The sequence below is a fragment of the Eptesicus fuscus genome, chromosome 4, assembly GCF_027574615.1.
Source record: "Eptesicus fuscus isolate TK198812 chromosome 4, DD_ASM_mEF_20220401, whole genome shotgun sequence".
Taxonomy (NCBI): domain Eukaryota; kingdom Metazoa; phylum Chordata; class Mammalia; order Chiroptera; family Vespertilionidae; genus Eptesicus; species Eptesicus fuscus.
The window spans coordinates 102382799-102405124 of record NC_072476.1 but is presented as its reverse complement, the minus strand read 5'-3'; the positions used below and the strand labels follow the sequence as shown (position 1 = coordinate 102405124).

At 39.7% G+C, this 22326-nt stretch overlaps 1 protein-coding gene and 1 long non-coding RNA gene across 2 annotated transcripts in view; one reads left to right on the top strand and one right to left on the bottom strand.

Annotated features, from left to right (window-relative positions):
* Positions 1-22326, bottom strand: part of HCN1 (hyperpolarization activated cyclic nucleotide gated potassium channel 1) — a 308732-nt gene that overhangs the window by 43101 nt on the left and 243305 nt on the right. The window contains exon 5 of the mRNA XM_054715271.1: positions 7609-7755. Coding sequence (XP_054571246.1) covers positions 7609-7755 — 147 coding nt within the window. The remainder of the gene's footprint in view (positions 1-7608; positions 7756-22326) is intronic.
* Positions 1533-21094, top strand: LOC129148884 (uncharacterized). The gene is made up of 3 exons (XR_008555903.1): positions 1533-1776; positions 20615-20768; positions 20950-21094. It is a non-coding gene; the product is annotated as an uncharacterized LOC129148884 (long non-coding RNA).

The window sequence follows — 22326 nt, the reverse complement described above, 5'->3', positions numbered from 1 at the left end:
TGTCTTCCCTGACAGTCTATTGGGAGAAGTAAAGGTCAGAAGGACAGTATTATGCTCTCAGCCCGATTCATGCTCTGTGAGAATGAAATATACTGACGCCCTATATTCTCCCGGGACACATGATCGGAACCTATTTTCAGTCCCTGGCTCTTCACACTCATTGTTTAAAAATAGATCAGTTCTGAACTTTGGAGACAGGCTCAGGAGGGCATTAACCTCTCTCTCCGCTGTTAAGTTTGCCGTTTTGCTCTACTCGAATCAGTGTAAATCTGATCGTGTTAAAAATAGACTTTTACTTTGTACAAATCCCAACAGGTTCCCATGAGCAGCCCTGTGGAGTTCACTGAATTGGTCCAATTGGTTTTTAGTTTTAACTGTCCTGCCTGCTTTCATTAAAGTGTTCATAGTCTCATTAGCCTAACGTTTCAATGCCAAGTTGTTTTTTTTTTAAAATATATTTTTATTGATTTCAGAGAGGAAGGGAGAGGGAGAGAGAGATAGAAACATCAATGATGAGAGAGAATCCTTGATCAGCTGCCTCCTGCACACCCCCTACTGGGGATCAAGCCCACAATCCAGGTATATACCCTTGACCAGAATCGAACCCAGGACCCTTCAGTCCGCAGGCTGATGCTCTATCTACCTACTGAGCCAAGCTGGCTAGGACTCAATGCCAAGTTTTAATGCTAAGACATTGCCTCCTAAAAGCCGGCTGCTGAAATGAAGGGAGAGCTTAGAAGCAGATTGTTTGAATAAATTCCAGCAGAAATGAGCCAGGACGAGGCTAGACTTGGTGTCCCTCCTGGGTGGGCCGGACACCCTCTGAGGGATCCTCGCACAGCACTGACAACACGGTTATGGATGCTCAGTTAGATCTCTGTCTCTCGGCAGGGTGTAGCGGCCATGCGGACTCGGGCTGTACCCTGTTCTTCATGGAATCATAGCAAAACCAAGAACTGCATTTACCTGTATTCACTTTGTGCCAAGCACTCTTCTAATTTTTATATATTTTTGCTCATCTAATCTTTATAACAATGCTATGAGAGTTATCATCATCATTCACATTTGCAGAAGAGGTAAATGAGATGCATGTAAGTTATGAAATAGTCCAAAGTCGTATATAGAGTAAGTTGTGGACTCAGGGCCATGCTCTCAGCCCCTCCCTAGTAGGTTCCATTCATTATTTATTATATAACTGGAAGTATATGTATAGCTATTGATGGCACTGAGAATATCACAAAAGGGATTTAAACCATTCAAAACATAAACCTTTGACTACTTCTGCGCAGCCAGGGGAAAAGAGGAGTGTATTATAAATGGATGGAGGAGAAGGGGGAAGGCTCTCCAGGGAGAGCCAGGTCAGGTAATCCAATTCAATATCAGCCCATCCTTCTAGATGGCCCTGGAGTCCAGTTTTGCAGATTCCGAATTCTGACTAGCACAGACACAGAGAACTTGACAGTGAAGATTCCAGATTCTAGATAATACATCACAAAGTGAGAGCTATAATTTACAATGCCAAGTTTCTGGTACTATCTTAAGAATTTTTCTCAGAAAATTAGAGTTATTCCTCTACTTTCTGGCCCATGTATTTTAGTGCACAGTGGAATGAGGGTCATTTTTTTTTTTTAAGATGACATCACAGTCACCTTCTGGAATGTTGCCGATCCTCCTGGAGCGGGTGTGCCGGTCGGTCGCATACTCTAGCCCTAAGATCAACACACAAATGTACCTGCTGCTCAGAATCCTCACCACCATCAGGTGGCTCACACTCAGGTATGGATGGTGAAACCAGGAACATTTGTTTTATGAGCCACTGACAATATTCTAGTCAGACGGGCATAGCAATATAAGAAAAAGAAATCATTTTCTATTGGGTTATAAAGATTGGGTAGAGTATTTACACACCTCCTACAATGGTGCTCTACTGAAGTAGCCCTCACGCCCCACGCTAACTCTGCAATAAATCCCTAATGCATAAAACTAGAGGAAGTTCAAAAGAAAATACAAACAACCACATGCAAAATAGGACCTTCTGGCCTACGGTGCCTACATCAAACAAAATCACAGAGGACTCTACAGATGCCAGCATCTGTTTGTTAGATGTCAGAAACAACACCGCCCACAGCATAATCTGAAGTGATACCGAGACAGTTTTATGCACAGCTCTGCATAGCTGTGGGTGTCACTTTCTTAGCCATCTAGCACCGTATTTGCTCTTTCCAAGCTCTAACAGTCAATGATTCTTTGAGATGATTTGCCAAGTGTGAGATCCTTATTTAATTTTCCTTTGTTTATTTATTCAGCACGTATTTATTAAACAAGTACTATCTAGGGACTGGGATTATGGTGGCAGTTAAGAAAAAGTCCTTGCTTTCTGGGGTCCAGAGTTCATATAACAGAATGAACAATTAAGAAATAATGATAAAGGGACCACAAGACAATAGAGCGATGTGTACACAAGAAAAAGGCTGATGTGATGAGAATGATGCGGGGAACTAGTTTAGATGACCTTCTCAGGGAAGGCCTCTATAAGGAGGTGACATTTGTGTTGAGATTTGAGCATTAAAAATGAGCCAGGTTGAGGGCATTTCAGCAATTTGTCTCCAACGTAAGAATAAGGTAAAGCATCTAGTTTGTGCCACAGAAATGGAAATAGGAGAATGCTTTCAAAAAAGCAGTGCTTTTGAGATATCTACTAACTGAATTCATTTGCAACTTCATGATATAAGACTTTTTCAAGGCTTTATAAGGTCACACACATTCATAATTCTTTCTGCCATTTTATACACTCAAAATTTTTTCATACTTAAAAGTCTTCAAAAACATTGAAAATAAAGCCTTGGGTATAAAACATAATGTGAACTTAATTGATTATAAATATAGAATGACATTCATATTCCTAAGCATTGCATGTTAGCTTCTCTATTTTTAAGCAATAGGCTTTTTTTGTGTAAGTTTTGGAGAGTCTGAAGGTAGGACTTTACCTTCACTTTTATACATTCCTGAGTATCCAGGCTGTATTAGCAAAAATCACTGCTCTTAAGTATGCATTAGGATCTGAAATTATGTGAAATACTTTCATAAAAATGAGCCTTCCAGAAAATAAAGCATTTTAAGTTAAAAGTCTTATTACAAATATGATGATTTTTGACTCAAAACTGTACGGACACGATCAGCAATTGTACATGGTGTGTGTATGTGTATACCAAGCACATCATATATTTTTACCTTCTGTCACAGGACATATATCAAAGAATCCAACTCTCCCTTTCTGCGTGTCCTAGTTACACTAATCTGACATTTGTTGTATCAATCATTCAATGTCTTCTATGTGCCAGGTACCTTCTGACACGAGAGGCACAACAGTGACCAAGATACACCTTTGCAAAAGTTTGTGCCTCATCTTCCAATTGGAATGCAGCTTTTGGAAGGTGGAATAATGTGTTTCACTATTTTCCAAATATGTCTCATGATCTGTCACTATGAGTTGAATATACTGGTAGCTGGTACATAGCACTCCAATGTAATAGGGAGCAAGATATATTCCCCATTGTTCTTATTGAACTTTTCTTCAGAAAACATGTCTGGCTTGTTTAGATTCAAGGTGTACTTGAATAATGACTTCTATGTCTCTGTGGATGCCTTTCCCTACTTTCCTATCTTGCTCATCCTGCTTCCTTGCTAATAAATTCTTAATTCAGTATAACATTAAATTTAGGCTTTTGTGTGAGTCCAATGCCAGAAAAGCAAAGGCTGAGGAGCAAATAAACAATTGGAGAACATTGTTTTCACCTTTTTAAGGTGTTAAGTGTGTGAGCATTTCATGCTTCCACTTCTAGGATCTCTATTTTATTAAGTAGCCTTGATTCTCACCCTGTTTTTCATTCTTAATTCTATTAAAGATCATTCACTCAGTACATATTTAATGAGTTCCTAGTATGTAGTGGTCACTAGAGAGACAAATATATTAAGATATGGTCTCTGCACTCCAGAAGCTCATAGTTTTGCCCTAGCCAGTGTGGCTCAGTATGGTCATCCCATGTACCTAAGATCATGGGTTCGATTCCTGGGGAGGGCACATAACCAGGTTGCAGGATTGATCCCAGCTTGAGGTGCATAGGGGAGGCAACCAATCAATGTTTCTCTCTCACGTTGATGTTTCTCTTTCTCACTCTCTCTCCCCCTCCATTCCTCTCTCTCCCTAAAATCAAGGAAAGCATGTCCTTGGGTGAGGATTAAAAAAAATAAATAAAAAGTAGGAGCTCATAGTTTGAAAAGAGACAAACTGACAGACAAGGGTAGTGACAGAGGAGTGGTCAGGGAGAATTTAGGAAGAATTTTGTGCCCTGCAAGAGTGTTTAATGAAAAGAAGAAGGTAAGCTGAGCAGAAGGGATTGAAGATAGAGAGGGTAGCATGAAGCAAGGCAAAGGGGCAATCAATAGCATTCCCCTCTACCCCTCCCCCAAATTATTAACAATTCTCAGCTGATGAAGCAAGAATGTAAAGAAATGAAGATGACTCATGCCATGGAGCACCTTATGTGCCATGTCAAGAAGTTGGACTTTTCTTGCAATGGATAGAAGGTCATGATCAGGTTCTAAGAACAGAGGAAGATCATTAAACTTGAGTTTTATATCAGTCTATAGTAGCCTTACTTTTTTCCGCATAGATGAAAGGCAGGGAGAAAAGTTGAGAGTGCACTTCAGCAGTTGAAGTAAAAGATGCTGAGACCCTGAACTATGACATTTGAAAATACAAGGAAAACAATTCATCACCACTTAATGATGGAACAGTTGCAGGAAATGAGGAAATGGGAATTATGCCTGTGGATGGCATTATGAGGGAAAATGAAAGTGGAATATTTTCTACTGAAGATCAGAATAAATGAAAGCATGGCAAGAGCAGGTAGTTAGTAAAACACATGATTAGGAACATTTTCTTGTTATCCTGATTTTATATTACATTGAGAATTTGTAGCACAGAGGAATGCTTTGCATTTAAGCATTCAAGTTCTTAGGGTTTATGTTATGCTCACTTTTTCTATCGTCTTTCTGTATTTCCTCCATAACATTTGATTCTGGAATCCTTACTTGTCCCTGCTCATTTAAAATAAATCCTTAGTTTTATTGTAGCCTCCTGTGTTTTGATCTGTCTTCATCCCTGATACTGTCTCTGGGATTACCTGTATCTCCCTGCTATGGCCTGACCCACCCTCCTTGGAATCTCTCCAGGCCTCAGAGAACCCAACCTGCTTCCAATGTCCTAAGATTCTGTCCCTCAGTGAAGGGGATTTGGATTTAATACAAATTCTGAAATCCAACCAAGAGAGAAAGCTAAGCATGTAAAGAGATTTAAAAACAAACAAATAATATCTTACTTTTTTTTAATATAAAAATAATTGAGTTTTGTTTCCCAATGCAAAAAGATTTATATATTTCTATTTGATTGAGGATTTTATTGAGAATACAAGCTAATCATTAGCATAGCAGATATCCTGCACAGAAGGGCTAGGATGGGAGCTTAGGGGGCTTTATGTGATTTGATTTGGAATGGAAAGACAAAGTTTCAGAGCAGAGAAATGACCAGCTTGTAACCATAAAGGAAGATTAATCTGGCATTGGTGAAATTTTCAGTGGTAGAGAAAACAGACTAAAGGATGGAAGGCAACTAGCTCTGGTGCAGCTACTCCCTCTGAGAGGAACACAGTTAGGGTGATGGTATTGGGAAAGGAGACAAGGGTCTGCGCATAAGATGTTTACCACAGTTAACTGATAGCATTTGGTGATTGACTGAATGTGAAGAGCGGAAAAAAATTCAAAGAAAGGACCAAAGTTTTATATTCCACATGAACGTGAGAAAATGACTAAAACATTTATAGAGATTTCAAAAGATAATTGTCTCAGCATTGAATGATTACATTACTTTATGAAATAGCTTATCATACGTATGAGGCTGGGTGATATTATGTAGCTTTTAAGAAACTGGAGTTTATGGCAAGACCTTGGAGCTCATATTTACAGAATGGAAATGTGAGGTCAAATAAATAGAAAAGAGTACATTCAGAAAGGCAGAATGTCAAGTCAATGGCTCAGTAATGATTCAGTGCTTAAGTTGCTCCTCCCCCCAAAAAAACACACACACACAACTCAGATGTGTATTTTGTTAATAGTTTAAATGTTACCAACAAGGGCTCAAAAGCAAAGGCCTTGATTAACAGTTCATTGATAACTTTCAAAGGAACAGTTTTGGTAAAGATGTGATCAAATCACAATGCAAGGATTATATTGGGAATCTTTTAACAAGGTTGGTAGTAAAAGAAAGAAAATAAAGCAAAGCATTGTAAGAAATATGAACATTAAAGAGAATATTCTTTCAGTCCAGGGGTGACCTGAACATTCTAGTAGGCAGAGGGGAGATTTCTGGGGAAGGATGGAAAGAAGATGCAAAGCAAAGAAGTGTTGTAATGAGGTTATAAGAAATTACTTGCATCAGGTGAGGTGAGTCTGTGAGTGAATCTAGGGGATGAACAGGAAAAATAAACATGGAAAAAGAGTGGAAATCAGAAAGATAAAGAAATTATGTAATCCTACCTAATAATAGACAAATATGCAAATTGACCGTACCTTCGCTATGCCCACGATTGGCCAGGAGGCGTGGGGGGCGGGACTCGGGGTGGCCGGGGTAGCTGATTGGGCCGGCGGGACGCTGAGCTGCGTCGCCAGCAGCGGCACGAGCTCAGCGTCTGTGCCATGTCTGTGCTGCTGCACAGAAGGGGCCTCTGGGGCAGCAAGCTGACGTCCCGTGGCTCGGACCATCAAAAGCGGGGGAGCTGAGTGCCTGTCCACTCAGGCAGCAGGCACTCAGCTCCCCCGCAATTGAAAGCAAAAGTGTGGGAGCTGGGTGCCTGTCCACTCAGGCACCAGGCCTTTCAGAAGCCTCCGCCACGCCAGAGGCTTCTGAAAGGCCTGGTGCACCAGCGGACAGGCACCTAGCTCCCCCGTGATCGAAAGCGAAAGCGTGTAGGGGACCCTACACGTGCATGATTCAATCATGCACTGGGCCTCTAGTAATGATATAAGAGGGTGGAAGATTGGGAAGATGTGGACAACCAGGACACATGAAGGAATTTTCATAACAGGGGATACAGAAATAAACAGTTCTGAGAATCATAATTAAAACAATTTCCAGTATTTACTTTAAATATATTTTTATTGATTTCAGAGAGGAAGGAAGAGGAAGAGAGATATAGAAACAATGAAGAGAGACAATCATTAATCGGCTGCCTCCTGCATGCCCCACAGTGGGGATTGAGCCCGAAACCTGGGCATGTGCCCTGACCAGGAATCAAACCGTGGCCTCCTGGTTCATAGGTTGATGTTCAACCACTGAGCCATGCCGCCTGGGCAATTTCCAGTATGTTTTTTTAACAATGAAAAACGTGTATGGGAAAAAATAATAAAGAATAAGGGCAAAAAATGATGTCTTATCATTTAATTCTAATATTTCTTTTGAGCAATGTGATAGCATGGACCTCTGGATTTCCCATGAACAGAGAAAGCAGACAATGACCACACACCAAGGAGGTCCAGGACTAGAAACCTTACCTCTCTCAGAGGATCGTTGAGTTCATTGAGAATATTTTCCTCATCAAAGATCTTGCCTTGGTACCTGTGTTCATAGTAATCATGAATCTTCTGACGCATATCAGCTGGCAACTTATGGAATGACATGTATTGTTCCACTTGCTTATACTGTAAGGAAAGGAAAAAAGAAGATGAAAAACCATTGTTCGGCTGAATGAGAAATCGTCATGTTACTTTGCCATATTCAATAACACCTGAATAACAATAACAAAAAGAAGTAATTTTTTAAGGGCAAGGAACTCATGTACTAGGTTTTAATGTCACTATTCTGTGTCACATATTGTAGAAGGTATTTATTTAGGTAAATCTTTCCTATAATAACTTGAGATGTTATGGCGAGAAGGCACGAAAGGATTTCAGAGTGAGTTTAAGGTTATAGCCCCGGAAAAGCCAGTGATGGGGTAAAAATAAAATTTTTATACAAACACACACACACACACACACACACACACACATTCTTTTTTTTTTTAAATTTCATTTTTAGCTGAGTTCCAAAAGAAGTATGAAGTTGCTCTTTGGGTCTTAATTTGGAGAAAGAATCTGGTAACTTTGGACAATACAAAAGTTTTATCTTAGACCTTACAGGGAAAGAGCAGACCTAATTCAATTTCGAACATCCAGGCAGAGAGCTTGGCAGCTGTTCGCAAGTCAAGAAACAGATGCCTTGCAAAGTAAGAGAATGTGTTCCGCTTCAATTTAGGACCCAGGAGAACATGAGGGTGAGACTAGATCCACCTAATTTCATAGCAGGAAGTTAACTCAGACAGTTAAGTTCATTTAACCAAGAAGTTCTTCAACTTGGGTATTTATAAACTTAGGTGGGGTTGTTGTTCTTTGGGAATGCAGATTTTCAGGCTTAACTCTGAGATGATTCCCTTGATGTACAGGCTCTTGTACACACATGCTCACATACACACACAGAGTCACTATTTTTTTTTTTTTAACATCCCTGCTAGTTAAACAGGACATGGTAGCACCAATGTTACCTGGGAGCTTATTAGAAGGGGATTTCAGGCTTTACCCCAGATCTATGAAATCAGCATCTACATCTTAAAAGGACCCCAGATGACTCATCACTTTTACATTTGAAAAATGCCTTTAATATTTCAAAAACAGGTAGTTATGATGCCATACTTGGAAAAAAAAGAGTTAAAGCTCTCAAAATTAGTTTCGTTGTACAGAAATAAAATTGATAATAAAAATAAAATAGTAAGTAATAAAACCAGATAAAGATACTGGAATATGATTCTTCCCTTAAACAAAACACATTTGATGTATTATCATGGAAAGTTTTTTCTCAGATCTACCAGATAGCAGAGTTCAGTCTAGAAAATCTGGGTCTTCTGCCTCCTTGTCTGCACTTACTGTGATTATAATTGTAATTGATAACAGACACAGCTAATGAATAACAGCAATTGAATTCCTTCAATTTTCCCACATACTTCCCTTACATATAAAGTTCATATTATTTGAATGTTCCCTTTGAGAGATTAGTATCATCTAATGAAATACAATTTTGTCATGAGAATTCCTTTATTTGGTCACCAGATTATCCCCTTGAAGTATTAAAGCCCACAAATGAATATATATATGAAGCAACTAGATTACGATTTAAGCATTTTGAATTTTAGGCACCGATGCTGTCACAGCCATTGTTTATAAATGGCTTCTAGTATGTACCTGAGAAGTACAGGGTTAATATTTCCCAAAGAGCTCACAATCCATATTCCTGCCTAACCTCTGTATGCTAGCTCACTTCTGGAAACCTGGATTCGGTCTGCGGGACTCTCACCAGCTGGTCCATAGGAAAGCAACTCCCATGGCCTTCTCTACGGACCACTCTGGAGAGTGAAGCTGATTTGCAACTGATCTGGAAATGCTCTATCTTTATTTCTGGAGGCATTTCTGTGCCTAGTTTTTACTCTTAGACAAAAAGGGGGCAGTGGAATATGTGATGGACTTTTCAGGTCTAAAATGCCACTGGAGACCCCCACGGTTAACTTCTGCATTAATGACTTACAATTAACTTACTTGATTTTGATACCATTGTAATTAACCTAGTTATTAATACCAGGAAAAGAGCAAAGGGAAGGCCAAATATGATAGACATATCATTTGGGCAGTTTTGCCAGGAAGCTAAAGCTTTACTCTCCCCAGGGAGCCACTGGTCTATTCCCTGCAGATCGCTGGGGCAAGGAACTGCAGGAGGAGGAGAACAGACACATGCCCAGTGGAGTTGGGGTGGCATTGGGAAGGTATTTGCCTGTCAGTCACACCTGCAAACAGGTCATTGGCCAGAATGGGCGTGGCCATGGCAGGGCATGAAATTTGGGATATTTAATCTGTCACACATTGGAATTCGTGGAGTGTAACACTTGACTCCTGCCTTGTGGGGCTCTATTGCTCCTGTTCCTGACACTGACCTACATGACCCATGATCATGTTGAACCCCCACACACTGAACTAATGGACTGTAAGTAGCCTGATGCTGACCTGGACCCGGCTGCAACATGGAATGGAAACTCTGGACACTGGCTTTGCTTTTAACTCTACTGAACCCCCAGCTACACTTCTATGACTGGAATGGGACTTTGGAAACCCAGGGGTGTAATTCCACAAATAAAAACCACTCATCCTCCCATGCAAGTCTCAGAAAGTTCTTTTCCTCAAGATATCATAAGGACCCCACACTCAGCACCCAGTGGGGAAGAGGACACCTAATTTCCCTGATAACAGTTTAACTAGTCTGGCTCAACTAGATCAAAAGCTATGGGAGCTTTGTGGGTGAGCGCTCCCCAAACCAAGGCTCCCTGCACAGATCCTGATGGAAGAAACCAGAGACAGCTCACCCCAGGTGCTCACCCACAGGGAGCTCACTCTGGGAAAGGCGTTGGCTTCTGATGCTTATTTGTGTCTCTTTCTCTGCTGTGTGGTCCCTTTGCTTTTAAACAAAAGCCTCCTATGAGCAAGTCTGGCATCTGATGAGTCCTGTCAAACACCCGGACTTGGGAAAATAAAACAGCGTCAGACAATAGGACCACTACAGCTTGGACACTGACTACAGTGATGAAAGTCCTTTCCGTTCTGGCCAAATAAAGAATTCACTACCAGCCGGTGTCCAGCAGTCTCTGCTTACCCTTCTCAACAAGCTTCCTGCCCAAACACTGCTTGGAGTGGTGAGAATTTTCAACCTCAGAACACAGAGCTCTAGATTTCTCAATTCTTTGTTCGCATCTTAGGGGTGTAAGAGGCAGTGTTAACATTTAACCATGAGGTATTCATTTGGAGGAAATCTGCATCTATGTGCAAAGGCCTAGTCAACTAGAGGAAAAATTAGCTGCTCCATGTCTGTCTCTGGAATTGGAAAACGAATCCTTGATTAGCTGCATACAAATATCACATGTGAAACTTATTTTATTTTTAAGGCAAGTTGGCGTTGGTTGAAATCCAGTTCTTTTCCTTACAAAATTCATTGCATCCCTTTAGGCTTCAGTGTCCTAATCTGCAGCGAAAGGGTGTTAGGCCAAACGATCTACCTTGTTCCTTCAGAACAAAATTTCTATAGGTATTTCTTGTCATTTATTCATACTGAGCCAAGTTTGATTTCTGAGCCTATACTATGCATTTTAACCATACACTGACATGGGAATTATTGATCTAACAAATGTTAATTGATTGCTGTATGCTAATGGTTCTCAAGAGGGCAGTTGTCAAATACCAGTACCACCTGGGACATTAGAAAGGCACATTTGTATTCTCCACTTGGACCTACTGAATTAGAATTGCAAACTCTAAGCAGTTTGTGTTTTAACAGACTCTCAATTCACTAAAATATCAGAACCACTTCGATATGCCAACTACTGTGCTATCTTAGGACATAAGGAAACGCTGTGAGTGAGAGTCAGGAAAGAAAAGAAATTCAGTTTTGACAAGTTAAGGTTAAGATGCCCATGGCCCATCCTAATGCATACCTATGGGTCAGATACTCAGGACAGAAAATACACATAGTTGATGACTCAGGGGTCACTAAGGAAAAAGGGGTCAAACAAGGAGAGAAAAGACAAAAAGTAGAACGTACATTTTAAAAGCAGTGGAGTCATGGAGATTGATCAAGGTAAGGGAACTGACATTTGCCAGCAGGATATGCAAGCAGAACCCAATAAAAAGGACTAGCAGAACCAAAAGAAGGACAAAGAATTGAGAGGAATGCTCAAAAGGAATATGCCTTAAGTTAAAGCGGTAATGGACATTGTCCAGTGAATTTGGAAATGAGGTAGTAATCCTCCTCAGAACTAACAGCATAGTCTTTTGATACCCAAATATCATTGTATACACTGAAGATGACTAGAAGATAGGAATCACAAGTTATACTCTTAATTTTATTACAAGAACAAATGACATAATAATAAAAATTAGTAAGTTAAGTCAACTGGAGCTCTTAGTTTATGATTCTAACTCTAGTCTTCAAATCTATAAAACATTTCACAGAAGTAGTTAACTTTTTACTGAAGTCTGTCTCTCAGAATGCATGGCATTACTGTACAACAATGTGCTTTCTGGAATCTCAGGAGATTTTTTACAATGTAGCCCATGCTGACAGCAAACACTTAACCTGTGGGATGTCTCTGTGTAACTTGAGATGGCAACAATAATTGTCATTGCATCACTTTTTAAAGTTTTTATATAGGGAGACTCCAAATGATTCTAGAAACAATGATTACAGGTCATTGCCACCAATGAGCCTCCTTGGCAGAGAGCAGCCAAGATTTTGGAGATGACAGTGAATGCTCCCTGGTAACCTAAGACTGGACTACTTCCTTCTTTTTATTATTTAGCTTGCCTTGAAAATGACCAGATTCCAAAACGTTTTCCAAAAGTCAGGGTAGCTCTGTTTAAGACTTAACTAAGCAAGTAATTGAAAAAACAAAAATAATGACATGTCAGTGTATTTAAGAATTAGAAGAAAATACTTAATTACCAAGTAAATAAATTATTCCTATAAAACACTCTTAGAAAGTTATTTTTAGTAATCTATGTATATATAAAATGAAACGATTGGTCGACCTGTCGCTATGACGCGCTCTGACCACCAGGGGGCAAACACTCAATGCAGGAGCTGCCCCCTGGTAGTCAGTGTGCTCCCACAGCCAACCTCCCGTGCCGGCCAACCTCCCATGGTCCCTCCCCCCGGCCAGCCGGCCCTGATCGGCCCCGATCGGGACTGGGTGAGACAGCCCCTATGGGCTCCAATCACCAGCCAGGCCGAGGGACCCCACCCATGCATGAATTCCTGCACCAGGCCTCTAGTTTTAGAATAAAAGTCAAGGATATAGATGATTGCTAGAAATTGAAACATTCATTATCATTATAATAGAGTTTAAATCTGTGCTTGAGTATTTTAAAATCCTTTAGAGTGTTTTACTGCTCTAAATGGCTTTGATTTTTATTATTGCATTTTTTCCAAGTGTGTGTGCGTATGAAAGTTATTGTGATTGTTAATTACAGATTTACAGATTGACACACTGTGGTAACCTAATCACACTCTCATTTGTCAATAGGATCATTTAAAACATAATGTGCTATCTAAACACTCTTTTTTAAAATTAAATTTATTGGAGTGACATTGGTTAATAGGATCATAATAGGTAGGTTTCAAGACACTACCTCATACATGTTAGAATGACTATTATCAACAAGACAGGTAATGACAAGTGCTGGAGAGGTTGTGGAGAAAATAGAAGCCTCATTCACTGCTGGCAGGAATGTAGAATGGTACAGCCACTATGGAAAACAGTATGGAGGTTCCTTTAAACACTCTTATTTAACACCCCAACAATTTCTTTCACTCACAGATGATGACCTTACCTAAAATTTTAAAAAGAAGTAGAAGCTTTCCAACAAGAACATCTATTAACTCATTTAGAAAGATACCTGTTTTTTCTTCTTGCTCTTATAACTATGAAAAAAGTGTCTTTCCTCTCACTTGAAGTTAATCTTTCAACTGTGTTAAAAGATTAGCCCTCCTCAGGAACATTACCCTGTGTGCTATAGTATCTATCTTACAACTTCATCTTTCTCTGTACGTATTGGTTCTAGCCAAATAGCTTTCAAATATACTTGCCTTTCATTTCAAAGAACAACAACAACAATAATAATAAGTAATCCTTAGATATTACAAACTATTTTCCAGGCACTCAACTAAACAGTTTACTCATTTAATCCTCACAACAACCTTATAAGATTGTACCATTATCTTCACTTTACAGATGATGAAGCTGAGGCACAGAGGATTTAAATAACTTGTGTAAAGTCACACAGCTAATCAGAGTTGAAGTGAGGATTTGAACCTAGGCCATCTGGATTCAGTTTGTGTTCTTATTCATTACCTGATATTCCTGTCTTAAAAAAAAAAAAAAAAAAAAAAGGATCTCAATTGAGCATAAGCAACCCTCAATCTACCACCCAATTTTTTTTCCTTCCCTTTCTCAACCAATTTCTTAAAAAAGTGGTCTATACTCATTATCTCACTGTCTATCCCTCTTAGAACTTTAGACACAGAATCATAGTTTCCATTCCTTCTACTCCACTAATACTCTTACATTTAAATGGTTTCCCAATGATTACCATGATAATTAGATGCTTTGTAAAGATACTCTTATTTGGTATGAACAGCAATGGACACTAGTAGCTGACCCTGCTGATGCCCCATGTAAACCCCTGTCTTTGCCAGGTAGCCACCTCTAACTTCAACTATACCTATGCTGGATAGTCCATCTCAGGGTTTCTGCCTGAGAACTTTCTGAGAAATTTAGAAAACTTGCTCAGCTTAAGGTAGAGTTGCATGGAAGTTTGGGAATAGGGGAAATGTAGGTAACACTACCCAGAGTAACATTCAATCAATGAGAAATTGGAGTCTCCAGATTTATGTCATAGCCTCCCCTCCTTCAGGTGCATTCTGCATCTTTCCTCAAGGGCATCAGTGGGACCAAGTCCACTTGTCCATGTTGGAGAACAACTCAATCAAATATACTTCATTGGCTTTACCCAAGTCTTACTCTTTGTGCTCCCCATTCTGCTTCATGGAGTATTCTGCTTCTTGGAATTATTCCCCAATAAATTACCTGCGCCCAAATCCTTTTCTCGGGCTCTTTTAGGAGAACCTAAATTAAGACAACATTATTATTGATCCCTTCCTCCAGAAGGCATCTTAGCCCCTGGCTTCTCCATCTATATACTCTTCTTGCTTCCTCTTTCCTCTCTGGCTGCTTTCTGTAGTCTTATTTGTTGACGTCTCTTTATATGTTGGTGTTTCAAAGGCCTATCCTTACAGACTTTTAAACATATTTGAGCTCACATATTTTCCTTGAGTAAGCCTTCCCTCACCTGACTATATACTACTGATTTCCAATCAATAACCCCGGCAGAGAACTAACTCCTGATCTCCAGACTCATCTGTCCACCTTTAAAACATGTCTCAAAGCACATCAAACACAACATGCCCCCAACTGAGGTCATCTCCTTTCTCCCCCACACCTTCTATGTCCAACCAACAGCCTAAGCTGTAGATCTGGTTTAGAGGATAACCATCTCTCTGTTTCCAATGTATTTTACCTTTATTCTCCATACATTAACCCCATTGCCACTTTTGGAGTCCACTTTCTCTGAGTATTTTTCCCTGCCACCTGGCTTGACTCAAACTTTAATGAACATTCAGATAACATGGGGATCTCACTAACATGAAGATCCCTATTCAGGATGGGTGATGCTGGAACTGAGACATGGCATTTCTAACAATATCCTAGATGATGCTTATGCCAGTTATCAGAAACTCACAGTAGAGCGGTCTCGACTAGATTAGGTGGGCCATTTACCAGCTAGTATCCCTCCACACCAAGCCTACACCCTGGCTCTTTTCCCACTATCATAATTGCTTATTAAGTTTTCTATATTCTCCACTAGACCACAAGCATCTTGAACTGTATTTTCACTGATGTATCTCTATTTTCTAATACAGTGACTCACAAATAGTAGCTGTTCAATATTTGCTGGATTAGTTATATGTTTTCTAAAATATTCTTTTTTTGTAAACTATATTGTTTAGTCTTGATTGGGAAACAGATTTAAATTACATTTTGAAGTACTACCAACATGACATCAGACAGTTTTGTGTGATAAGGCCAAATATATGTAAAACATTTACATTCCTTACTTCTTTTTTAAAAATATCTAATTATTCATTAGAAAGAAAAATCAAACACCTATTGTGACAAAATGTTTATCCCCCCTCCTCCTCAGGAGTATAATATGCCTTATTTGAAGTAGTTTAAAGATCTATAACTTAGTTAATTGACTTTACTTTAAATGACTTGTCATTTAATTTTAAAAAAAATTAGATGCTGAAGGACAAAGTGTTTCCTAAACTATGAAGTCTGCTAGTCATAAATCTAGAGGTAATATTTCACACCAAGGTTAAATTTTATAGGCTACCCATAATTACAGTTTTTATACTAATAATTTGGGTTAGTGTAATTAAAATGGTATACAGTTTTTAAAAATTGTGTGCTTTCAATGTTGTCACATTATATCCTGTGTGTGTGTGTGTGTGTGTAAAATTATTCAATGAAAAGATGGTAGTTTAGTTTTTAATTGTACATTGGAAAGATATATTCACTCTCTGTACTAGAACTGAACGTTTCTTTTACCAATACCCTTAACCATTTAAAAATGTTTTTATTGATTTCAGAGGGAGGGAGGTAGAGGGAGAGAGGGGTAGAAACTTGAATGATAAGGAAGAATCACTGATCTGCTGCCTCCTGCATAACTCCTACTGGGGATTGAGCCTGCAATCTGGGCATGTGCCCTGACCTGGAATCGAACTATGACATCTTGGTTCATGGGTTGAAACTCAACCACTGAGCCCCACCAGCTGGGCCTCAACCAATTCTTTAAGCTTTCAGTGATGGGTGGTAAGTTATTTACATAAGCCCTGTATAATTATGTGCATTAAAAACATTAATACTTTGAAACTAAGGATGTAATTAAAAATATCATGGACATGCTTCATTATTTTTGGTCAAAATATTTCTTAGCATTAGTAACAGCTTGATTTGCTTTTGAAAGTCTCTTGTTTTTTAATATAACTGTTTCTATTTCACTGTCCATGGCTTTCCAAATTTAAAGCAATTGCATATCTGAGGATAAACAATAATAACTAAGAGTAAATATCATCTGGAGAATAATTAAAAGATGACAATGAATTAAAGACTCATCGCCATGGAGCAACAACATACTTGATGAAGAAAGAAGCTTTTACAATACTTAAAATGAGTACTCCTCTGTATTAGTTTGTTTTTCAAAAGTGAGTAATTCTAACAAAGACTAATCCCATCTATACAAATTAAAAGCATAATTTTTGTTAAGAGCATAATATATAACAAGATTGAAACAGATGTGATTATAGTACTTATCATGTCTGACAGGATGTGCTATTAAGAAGCAATGAAGCATTACAAACGTATATTAAACACAGCCAGTCAAAACCCACATTTCAGACCTGAGTATTGATCAGGTGTTAGTCTCACATGGAACAATTTAAAACCCATGTTAACCCACGGGGGAAGTTACAATATGTACTAACTCTAATAACCTTGGGAAATATCACCAGAGAATAAAGGGATGTTAGAAGAAAGTGCTAAGTACTCTGCATAATAATGAGAAGAAGCATAGAGGTCTTGTTTAAGCAAGGTCAAATTTTAACAAAAGGTGAATATTGTCAGTTGATTTAAAAAGAAAATACACACAAACATAAATATATATGTTTGTATTTTATGAATATACTTATCAACATACAGAAATATGATTCCTGAATATAAGTGTACAAAGTGGTTTTTAGTGCCAGCATCATAACATTACGATTAATAATACTAGTGAAAAGAGATACTTTCAGAAAACCAGTCATGGAATTTATAGTAAAAGGAAAGGATCTGAACCTTATAAACTCAAACACTATGAAACTAGTAGTCATGGGTTAATATAAAATACTAGAGGCCCGGTGCACGAAATTCGTGCACGGAGGGGGGTTGTCCCTCAGCCCAGCCTGTACCCTCTCCAATCTGGGACCCCTCAAGAAATGTCCGACTGCCCGTGTAGGCCCGACCCCTGGGATCGGGCCTAAACGGGCAGTCGGACATCCCTCTCACAATCCAGGACTGCTGGCTCCCAACTGCTTGCCTGCCTGCCTTCCTGATTGCCCCTAACAGCTTCTGTCTGCCTCTCACAATCCAGGACTGCTGGCTCCCAACTGCTTGCCTGCCTGCCTTCCTGATTGCCCCTAACTGCTTCTGCCTGCCTGCCTGATCACCCCTAACCACTCTGCTGCCAGCCTGTTTGCCCCCAACTTCCCTCCTCTGCCGGCCTGGTCACCCCTAACTGCCCTCTCCTGCAGGGTTGATCACCTCCAACTGCCCTCCCTTGCAGGCTTGGTCCCTCTCAACTGCCCTCCCTTGCAGGCTGGTTGCCTCCCAACTGCCCTCTCCTGCTGGCCATCTTGTGGTGGCCATCTTGTGTCCACATGGGGGCAGGATCTTTGACCACATGGGGGCAGCTATATTGTGTGTTGCAGTGATGATCAATCTGCATAGTACTCTTTTATTAGATAGGATAGAGGCCTGGTACAGGGGTGGGGGCCAGCTGGTTTGCCCTGAAGGGTGTCCCTGATCAGGGTGGGGTTCCCTTGGGGCGTGGGGCGGCCTGAGCGAGGGGCCTGTGGTGGTTTGCAGGCTGGCCACGCCCCCTGGCAACGCAAGCGGAGGCCCTGGTATCTGGAATTTATTTTCCTTCTACAATTGAAACTTTGTAGCCTGGAGCAGAGCCAAGCCTGGGGCTCCCTCCAAGGCCCAAAGCCATTTGTGTTGGGGTTATAATTGAAACTTTGTTGCCTTAAGCGGGTGGGCCTGGCCAGGGTGTGTGGAAAGCTTTGCTTCCCCTGTTGCCAGCGGCAACCCTGGCCTGCTCTCTCAAGCTCCATTCTGCCGCCATTTGTTTGAATTTGTTTACCTTCTATAATTGAAACTTTGTAGCTTGAGTGGAGGCTTAGGCCTGCAACGGCTATGGAAAGCTTGGCTTCCTCTGTTACCTAGGAAACCTTGCTCTCTGTGGCTGTAGCCATCTTGGTTTGGGTTAATTTGCATAATCACTCTGATTGGATGGTGGGCGTGGCTTGTGGGTGTGTCGGAGGTATGGTCAATTTGCATTAGATAGGATGACATCGTAAGTTCCACCATACATTTCCTGGAGTGCTGAGAGAAGACAACACCTTCCAATTTAACTAGCATAAATTCAAAAGTGCCTTGTTAAAGTTAGAACTATTTAGCAAGAGTATAAAACAAGCTTGCAAGAGAAACACCTTAGCAGTAGGTGAGAGCAGCTGTTCACTAAAATATAAGGCACCTTCTGCAAGGCCAGCGGTGTCAGCCACCATATGAAGATGAGTCAAGACCTATGTGTTATTGGGCAGGGAATGGACTGGCTGTTACTGGCCAAGGAAAGTGAAGAGGTAGATCCAAGAAAGGGACCAATGAGCCACTGGATACCCACAGTCAAAGCCAGGTAAGCAGAGACAGCAAAGCGAAGGAGTTTCGAATCCTGTTCCACTCTATCATATGGTAGGTAAGGGGCCAGAGGTTCACATTGCTTCTAATAATCAGCAAGATTTTTTTGTTAATTTATTTTGATAGGACAAGTACAGCTTTTGTTTCACTTGGTAAGTATTTATGGCCTTAAGTTGTATTTTCTCAAAATAAACTGAGGCTTCAAGATGGTAACACTTCAATGGTTTTCTTTTCTTTTCTTGTGCTGAATGACCTTAAGGAGGCGCACTTGATCAACAGTCATTGCTAATGGGTATCTTTTTAGCTAGATGGGTAGCCAGCCATTTTCCTACAGTTTAGTTGGGAAGTAGACATTACAATAGAAATGATAAGTGATAGAGGAATTGAAAAAATATTCTAGTGCCCCTCTTCTCTTCATAATCAACAGTCGTCGATGGAGAACATTGTTAGCTTCGAGTTTCCTAGCTTTCAATAATAGGATATATTCACTGAGAAGTCTTAAAAGTATATCTGCAGTCTAGACCTCTTTCAATCAGATTCTTTATGTTCAATTACCCAATTGGTATCTCCTCTTGGATGTGTAATAAGGAGTTGACAGTTGACACATACAAGGCTGAATCCTCCCCCAAACCACCTATCACCATAGAATAGCTCATGGCTGCATATCACATAATGATGACTTTCTACCAGTAGCTGAGATTAGAAACATTGCTTTTGCCATATCTCTCTCTTATACACTACTTCTGTCGGTGAATTTTATTCTGTGCACATATTTTTTAATTTATAGCTTTGTTAAAGTTTAATTTACATAGAGTAAAAATTCTCATTTTAAGTGTACATTTTCATGAGCAATCAAGTTTTAGAACATTTCCATCATTCCCCAAAGTTCCCTCATTCTCTGGGTGGTTATCCCACTTCCCCAACACTGGTCCCAGGAAACTTCTGATCTATTTTGTGTCACTTGCTTTGCCTTTTCTAGAATTGTAAATAAATGGAACAATATCATCTTCAATCTTCGGCATCTGGCATTTTTTCACTTAGCATGATGTGTCCAAGATATATCCATGTTGCATATATCAGTATATATTCTTGTAATGTTTCTATTGCTGAGTAATATTTCTGGATCTTTTATAATATAATAGAGGCCCAATGCATGAAATATATGCAAGAGTAGGCCTTCCTTCTCCTGGCTGCCAGCACTGGCTTCCCTCTGGCACCCAGGACCTGGGCTTCCCTCCAGCCGCTGGCAGGCACCGGGACCCAGGCTTCCCTTGCAGCTCTGGCTTCTCCCAGAAGGACGAAAGGACATCCAGAAGGACGTCCAGTTTAATTAGCATATTATGCTTTTATTATTATAGATTCACCTAGCCATCTTACTCCTGAAAACTTGGTCCAAGTCATCATCATCTCTTATATGGGTGACTTCAAAGGCCTTCTCACTGGATCTCTCTGCTTCTCCTTTGGACTAATAATTTCTTCTCAGCCCAGGAGCCAGTGTTATCCTTCTAGAATGTAAGTCTGCCCATGCCATGCTTTTGTTTAAACCTTCCAAGTATTACAGTCTTAGAGGAAACATGTACATCTTTCAATAACCTACAAGGCCACATGTGAGCGTGCTCCCTATACCTTCTCCTACTATCCTGCCTGCTCCCTGAGCTCCCATCTGATTGGTGTCCTTCGCCTGGAAATACAGGAGAATATCAAGCGTATCAGGAAGTACAAGAGTCCCAGAGAAGACAGGGAATAAATACACCACATCTTCCTGCATCCTGTTTCCCTCAGTGGAGATAAATAGAAAGCCTTGTGACATTAAAATAAAATAAATTGTAGAACATCGTGTACAAGTTTAACTTCTAAATAAAATAAATTGTAGAACATCGTGTACAAGTTTAACTTCATATTGAGACAGGTGGCTTTGGCCTATACCCCAGAACACTCCAGTGTGTGTTTACATTTCTCTGCATTTTAGTCGCACAAGGTAAAGAAGTGTGAAAGTCAGGGACTTGATCATTTTGGGTCATGAGCGTGACGAGTTTTAATTTCAGCGTTAGCTGAGCTGAGACCGACGTAGGCGAACCTCTAAGAATGGATAATTTTAGCTCTGTATTTTGTTAAATCGAATTTTCAAGTCTTTAACAACAACGACAATGATGGCAACAAACCATGCTTTGCAAGAGGACTCTGGTGTGACGGGAATGTTCCTTCATGGGGTGGAATTCAAACAGACACAGCCCTGTTTTACTTGGAGAAAATGAAAATGGTATGGGAATTATAGTTCTTTTAAAAATATATCCCTGGCTCTGGTTTACCGCTAATCGAGTGTCTGAAGACACTACAGTGTGAAAAACAAAAGACTGTTTTAGTTCTTCAAACAGATAAAATTTTATATGAAGCAATCAACTAGTCACACATATGAATAATAACAAATATATTCCTCTAATATCATTGAACAAATAAAAAAGCAGATACAAATAAAACCCCTGAAAATGAAAATAAATTTGGGATTAATAAGATTTTCACTAAAAAAACTGGACACATCTGACTCCCAATTTTCCTACCTTAAAATAACATTCCAGCACTTTATATATTTTCGATATTAAAGCAGATGGTTTTAGTGCTTCAGAAAATACTGAATACATTTCCAACATAATACAGCTCAGATCAGAAAAATGATTGATATATAAATTTTTCACATCTTTTCTGCACTTTAGCATCAAGGGTGGAAGGAAGAGATAACTAGAAGGTTATAAATAACTAAAAATGGAAATCACATTTTTAAGTAGTAGCACCTACATATATTATTCTTGTTAATTTAAGGTTTTTATAATTATAATTTTTTTTCCTATAGTGGACTAACATTTACTATTCATTATAGTCATACATCTCTTTATTCTTCTCCAAGTACTTTCTCTACAAGTCTGTTAGGTCACAGAAGATAGTGACAGAGCAAAGCCTAGAATACTTTTCTCTCGACTGCAGATTTGTGCTCTTAGCTAAAAACAAAACACATAAAAATGCTAAAGATAAATACTGTTTCCTATGTATACCGTGTAAAAGAAATAAAGGGCAG